At 34.7% G+C, this 7,353-nt stretch overlaps 1 protein-coding gene across 3 annotated transcripts; it reads right to left on the reverse strand.

Annotated features, from left to right (window-relative positions):
- Positions 1–602: 602 nt before the first annotated feature.
- On the reverse strand, positions 603–7,040 carry LOC147857234 (R3H domain protein). 3 transcript variants are annotated; one of them, XR_015530644.1, is made up of 9 exons: positions 6,924–7,040; positions 6,363–6,437; positions 5,030–5,082; positions 2,506–2,614; positions 2,298–2,410; positions 2,075–2,236; positions 1,566–1,673; positions 1,098–1,344; positions 603–843 (listed from the first exon to the last, which is right to left on the reverse strand). XR_015530644.1 is itself a non-coding variant. In XM_087328801.1 (8 exons), the coding sequence occupies exons 1-8, from the start codon at positions 6,973–6,975 to the stop codon at positions 1,156–1,158; spliced, it is 861 nt and encodes a 286-aa protein (XP_087184927.1). In that variant the 5' UTR covers positions 6,976–7,040; the 3' UTR covers positions 603–1,155. The 3 variants fall into 3 exon arrangements, 1 of the variants encoding a protein (XP_087184927.1); XR_015530645.1 differs by having other exon boundaries at positions 1,094–1,344; XM_087328801.1 differs by having other exon boundaries at positions 603–1,344.
- Positions 7,041–7,353: the final 313 nt, after the last annotated feature.

Here is a 7,353-nt window from a genome sequence, read left to right on the forward strand (position 1 = left end):
CTAATGTTGAGGGCTAACCTACATATGGTAGTAACCCTTTGAATGTGTATACAAAGCCCAATTAACTTCCCACTAACATGGAGTTAAACAAAATAGATCGACAAGACATTGACCTCAATCAACCTAATGGTGAAAAAAACATCAATGTATACACATCCTTAATTTGGGTACAAAACCAAGCTATTGTTTCAAGGAATTTATAGCACAAGGAAATTGCACTTTTCAAGGGACACAATTTTCTATTACACCATACATTAAAAAGTCATCATGTTCATTGTATTTTGCTCAAAGGAAATTGCAACACAAGCTTCAGGGTACCCATCAATTTGTACATAGTATTCTTCTTAGCACTATGATCTTCTTGTCAAATTGATGCTCCAATTGTTCTCTCACATCTAAAAATTTAGTTCTTTGTGCAATTTTCACACTTCTTCCATAAGCAAGTTGTATCAATTCATAAAATGCATACACGAACATTTAGCTTACATAAACATTTATGTAATGAATTTTATTTGTAAAATGCAATATAAACTGGAAGAGAGACATGAATATCCCACTACCTAGTCCTAGTTAAGACATGGTCATAGCATTTAACAACATAGTTTGATGAGAAATTTTCAATGGGAATTTTATTAATATACATGTCCTTTCGTGTTTTGTGGAGCTTCAAATGTCTTTACTCCTTTACACTACTGAAATTGGAATGCCATTGAAAAACATCAAATGGAAACCCACCCCTGATTACATGTACAAACAACACCAAGTTTGTAAAACAAGGGGTGTGCTTTAAGATTATCTGCAAATGAATCATCGCTGCATGGATGCCCATGCCACGACTCAAACCTGATGCAAAACATTTGTTACAGTGAGGAAATACCATCAATGTGTTAGAATCTGAAAACCAAAATGCCAGATACCCCATACTTGTTGGGCATTCATAACTTGCCCAAAATTATCTGAATATCCCTGTTGTAGGTAGCTTTGAGCAAGAGGAGAAATCTGAGGTTCTCTTACTAGATTCAGTGTATTTGGGTGAATATCCAACAAGTTACAGGCATTTTTCTATTTCCCAAATATATATTAAGATTGATACCTACCTTGGGATGTTCGAAACATATGTACAATATTAACTCCAATGCCAAGCACATTGAGGTATCAGTAAGCGAGACCCTCAGCTTTTTGAGTGGCCAAGAATTGGATTAATTTAATTGGCATTTCTTGGTGATGTTCAGCAGACTTTCCTGGTTTCGCAATTGTCCTTATGTGGACGTGGAAGACTCCTGAAGATGTACCATCTGCTTTGTCTTCCATTAACGGTATCGTTTGCGATGACAACCCATAGAACTGATAATAAGAAAAGCATGTCACAAAATGTGAATTATAAATGAGAACTATTCTTTGGTTTCAGCCTTCTATTAAATCTCAAAAGAAAAGTTTCACATTTCCTTCCAAGTGCTTTTGAAGCACCCATATTATTGACCATGGGTGATTTCATCGAGCAATAGAAGTTGATTGTTTCACTGAAGAAAATGTGAACAATGTCAAAGGAACCTGTATTTTGGTACCTCACAAACTCCATGAAGTAGCATTCGATGATATGAATCATCAACATCCAATAGAAGGTTACTCGGACCTCCTGCATCTATCCGCCCCAGAAAATCAAGAATTGTCTCCTACAAGAATCAATCAAGTTGCTCAGTATTTCTATTGCAAAAAACTCCTGTATCTATCCATCCCAGAAAATCAAGAATTGTCTCCCACAAGAATTAACCAAGTTGCTCAATATTTCTTTATGTTTTTTGTTTCTTGTCCTGAATGGCTGGTAAGTCTACATTATTTCCCCAAATGCCCCAATCCAGCCCCAAAGAGACAGAAAAAGGGTATGTATTGTTCAGCTAGCATATTTATAATTAAAAATTAAGGGATGAATTTATGGAATAAGCTCTCAAAAATAAGTACTAGAGAGAGAAAGGGTTGAATTGGGGCATTTAGGGGAAATAAACAAAAGACCAGGGGTATTTCAGATTTGTTTTTATTATATATAAAGCCCAACATCATAAATACAAAAACAAACCTCAAAGGCACCAACTAAATGCCACGTAGAGCTACGCCGTAAAGCATCCCTCAATCTGTGAGAGATGTTTCTCCATGATTTTTGTGCAATATTGTGCCTCGCAACAACATCATTATCTTGCTTCTTCCTTTGACCGGTAGCTTTACCTTGTAACAGTTTTGCCTGCATGCAAAAATGGTATTAAAAAACATTAGAGAGGAAAAAATTAGAATAAAATATTTACCTCAGCATCCATGTCAACATTATTTCTGAAAGGCTCCCAAGTGGTGATTTCATGGGCAAAACCTTGTCCGACACTTGTGACCCTCTCGAAGGGAGTTACAACAGACTTTTCACCTATCAAAAAAGAGATGTTTACCATATCAGAACTAAAAGACCTCTTTTACTTACAAGTAGTTCAGCAAAAAGCTTTTTAACTAGCTATTTATTACCCCAAGGAGGAGGGGCAAAAAGGCTTCCAATTTCTTGAGCATCAAGTGGAGGAGCAAGTTCTCGCAAAAGTCTATCGTTCATCCATCTGCGATAATGTCGATTACTCAACTGCGGAAACAAAAAACTAAATTAGACGCAAAACAAAAGCAAGAACAATGATCCCTAATTCATATTGAAGTCTTTTTTACAGCCATACTCATCCATCACCATTGTAAGCTCTTTGATCTAGAATCTATTAGACCTCTTTAAGAAAAAAATCTCTTACAATGTATATTATTTTCACCAGGCGAAGAAGCTTTCCTTGGCGTCTAATCTGAACCATAACTCTTATATGACATAATATTAACTCTACCATGTGAAATAATATGCCAGATCATTCATTTTCCAACACTCTAGAATAAATCTTGAGAGACATACAGCTAATATCTACATGGCTTGGTATTATTTTAAGTCTTGCACTCATGATGATATTGTTCACTAACATGATGGAAACCAGCACATGTTTACAATCTAGCAATCGGCAAACCAAAATTTGTAAACCGTTAGGTTTGGGTTTGGTTTGGCTTAGGAGTTCAACAGTTCCGTTTGAGCCTTTATTGGCTTAATGGTTTGCGATTTAAACAGCTTCAAAATTCTGCTTAAATGGTTTACGGGTTTAGGGTTATGGCATATTTGAAATATTGATCAAATATGAATTAACTTTATTAAGGTAAGAGCTATAGCCTATTAACATAATACATTATGACATTTGAGATCCAATATTTTTTTCTTTCCGTGGTTTATAAGAAAGAGACTTTTGGTTGGGAAACTCTTTGAAACAGAATTATGCAAAAGTTCAACATAATGTGCCAAAAACGAACAGAAAAATTGAGGCTTAACAAATTAACGGTTTGTAAATCTCTTTAATCGTTTGGTTTGGACACTTTTGGTTTCAACAGTTTCAGTTTAAAGGTTTTGCAGTTTGGTTCAGTTTGATTAGGTTTAATTTTAAAAAATTTAAATGATTTGGTTTGAAATGATTTAAGTTTAAGACTCCCAAACTGAATCGAACTGAACTGTTTCCCATTGCTATTCTAATGCTCATACCTTTATTGCCAATCCTTGGATTGTTCCCAGTTTTAGATTGTAAAATTCTTATATTTTTCCAATATCGATTATTACACTAGTTCTTATCACAGTTCACGTTTTCACTGCAGCAATCCTTGCATTCTACATGCCTGAGAAGATTCTTTCAATTGGCACATTAACATTCTACTTCAATTCTAGTCAAACCAAGTCCTGTGTCGCGACTAATTTGGTTTAGTTACTTTTCATGGATTTTTACGTGTTAAGTGGCTTCTTTTGTGTACCAATAAGAGTCCTATGTACATAATAATCGGTTCATTCACAATACAAGGATAATACATACAAAAAACCGTTCACCCATTCACAATCATTTGTGTGTATGTGCAACCCACTTAAACATGGATGATACATATATATGGTGTATGCATCCTAAATGTGCATGTGTATGTTGTATCCACATATGAGCATGATATAACAAAGCTATCTAAATAATGTGACATCAGGTATCTTGTCAATCATCCACAAGCACAGTGAAGTGACTTGGTCCAGTTCATAAATAATGTTTCATAAAGTGAAAGTCAAAGTGGATAAAAACTATGATAAATGTCAGGCTCATCATCCAAGATTACATAAACTCGAACTTTTCTTCTGATCATCAATCTTCATTTCCTTATCTGGGTACTTTTGCACTATACAACAAAATAACTTGCATGGAAAAGATCCTTGTCAATGTGACAACAGCTCACTTGATGCATGCATTTCTATGTGTAGTTACATGTACTCTTGCACAGCTTCAAAGCATTTGACCTTTACATTTATACAAAAGATGGGAACTTACAACAAATCAGAAAAAAACACTTATACTATTCAAACTGAGATTCCTTAATCATGCATGCAATAATAGTAAATTATCAGAAAATATCACAAACTTATAGGGATCTAATAGAAAATCTATCTGTTCGTAGGAATTTTTTCTTCCCTTGGTAAATATTTCCAATCAAGAAGTATAAAATTTTGAACCAACATTTCGTATACCGGGTACATCTTTTTCCTAATTTTGGGAGCCTATTTAATACACATATGGTATAAGCCATCAAACTTTAGATATTTTAAATTCTAAGATTTGTTACCTCTGCTCCTCTCCCTATCAAATATAAAGATTTGTGACCCATCAAAACTGCAATAAATTATTTCCGTCTAATGGCATCCTATATCATCCATATTCACGTATGCTATTAGCAATTTTCACATAAGTTACTGGCCATCAAATTTGAACTATGCATCTCAAAGATTAAGTTAAATTTGCTCTCTCGTACGGCTTCATAGAATTTTGCCTCAATTGATATAGAATTTGAAAGCATATTAAAGTACTGACTTTCAACCACATGATGCTCCAAATGGAAAGCAATATGCATCTGAAAATAGTTAGAGAAGGTATGGTGAGAGTATGTAGCTAACCTTCCAAACTACACGAATCCTGTGCTCTGTTTCAATCCGAGAGTTCTCTGTCTCTGCCAACAAGATCAAACATCAAAAAACGAATTCATAAAATTTGAATTAAATTGTTCAAATAGCACATGAAGTGCAAGAAAATGAATTGACCATATAATTTTTCCAGATGGGATTGACCAAGCACCCTTAGGGAAAAAAGGAAAAACTTGGTTATTCCAGAGTTTCCCCAGTATTCCAGTGTCCTCCCCTGAAGCTACCATTATGGGCCATTAACCTCTTGCATCATTTCAGGCTACAATTGTAGGCTATCAATATCTGGTTTTGGGCTTATTAATCATGTTAGCATTTAAATCTATGACTTTGGGCTAATTTTGGCCAATTAATCTCCCATGTTTTGGGTTATAAATCTCTGATTCATACCTATAAAAGTCATGTTTGAGTTTGAATCTAGTATTTTGGTTTTTATTATTCAGTTTTGCGCTTACTAACTGTGTTAGGGTTCCATTTTCCGGATTTTAACCCACCAATTTTGTATTTATGAATCATGTTTATGCTATGATGTTTCAATTTAAAATGTCAGAATTGCTCTCAAAATTTACCAGACATCACCAAATTTCTCTTCAATCCTGCTGTTTTTGGCTCGTAAGCCAGATAGGCTATAATTATAAGATTTAGAATTCCAAAAAATGTTATCTAATCTACTCGAAATTGCTTTTGTCTGTACACAACCCAATAGGGCTATACTTAAATCATTTTAAATTCCAAAATTTGCTTTTGAATTTATCCAAAAAATGAGCAGATTTTTGCTCTTCGATCATAGCTTTTTTCCGGCTCACAACCCACACAGGCTATAGATAGAGGCTTTAAAATTCCAAAGAGTACTCTCTAAATTTACCCAAACTAATCAGATTTCTCTTTGATCTGGTTCTTTTTACTGTACACAACCTGTATAGGCTATAATTATACAATTTTAATTTCCAAAAACGGATCTCTTATTTACCCAAAATCACTAGCTTTCTCTTTGACCACTTCTTTTTCTGGCTAACAAGCATGTTAGCTATAGTCAAAAAAATTTAACTTCCAAAACTTGCAGGGGCTGACAAAATGTATGTGATAATCGAACAGTTTAAATTCAAAATTACATTCTGACTTACGCAAAAACGTCAGATTTCACTTGTGCTTTTTTCTCGCCTCATAACTCACATAAACCATAATTATAAAAATTAAAAGTCCAAAAATTTATCTCTAATTTACAACATGTCAGATTTCTCTTCAATCAGTGCTTTTTTAGGCTATGATTATATGATTTGAATTTCATAAAAATAGCTCTCTAATTTACCTGAAACTGCTGGATTTCTCTTTGACCGGTGCTTTTTCCGGCTCACAACCCGCGAAGTCTGATCTGATCCTTTCACTGAAACCAAAGCAGAAGTTGAAATTGAAATCAAAGAAAGAAGAGAATTGATCAGAGAAATGCAGAAACTCAGGAGTTAAAATAACCATCATAAAACAGAAATAAGACAAAAGAAAAATCAAAATAAAGAATGCTGTTTTTAAATAAAGCAACAAGTAACAAAAAGATATGAATCAAATGGAGAGCAAACAGAGTAAAATAATGAAAGAAGGGGAAGGTTTTCGATGAATAATAAAAAAATGAAAAGAAAAAGAAAATAAGAGGAAAACAATTATAATAAAGGGAAAAAAACAGAGGAAGAGGAGGAATTATCATCAGCAAAACAGGAACTAAAAAAGATGTAAAAAGAGAGAAGGAAAAGGGGCGATATAACATATTATCTGAAGCAATAGAGAAACAAACATAGCAAAATAATAAAATTAAATAATGAGCAAATAATCAAAAATAAATACAGAGAGGAGAGAGGGGTTCTAAAATCTGACATACCAAATGCAGATGCAGACAACCAGTCGTGGAAAGCATTCTTGGTCGATTCCATGGATCTACCCAGACAAAGAAGGCGGCAGAATTGAGAAGGACCAAAAAAAAAAGGCTTTCTGAAGAGAGACAGAAATTGAAGGAGAGACAGAGAGACAGAGAGAGAGAAAGGACAGACTGAGTTTGGGCTGGGTCTGCTTTTGCCACGTCACGGACATATCCATTCCTCTGCCCCTGCCACGTCACGGACATATCTATGCCTCTGCCCATGCCACATCACGGACATATATATATATATATCTATATCTATATATATATATATATATACATATCCATGCCTGCCTCTGCCTCTACCATGTCACGGACATATCCATCCATTCGGCTTGCGCCAATGTCACTTTCGTCTCTGTCGGGCATGGGTCCCCGCAAGCCGGACAAA

Source organism: Azolla caroliniana, unplaced genomic scaffold, assembly GCF_043228905.1.
Source record: "Azolla caroliniana isolate FFs.n. ecotype wild unplaced genomic scaffold, voAzoCaro1.0.p SCAF_12, whole genome shotgun sequence".
In the NCBI taxonomy this organism is placed as follows: domain Eukaryota; kingdom Viridiplantae; phylum Streptophyta; class Polypodiopsida; order Salviniales; family Salviniaceae; genus Azolla; species Azolla caroliniana.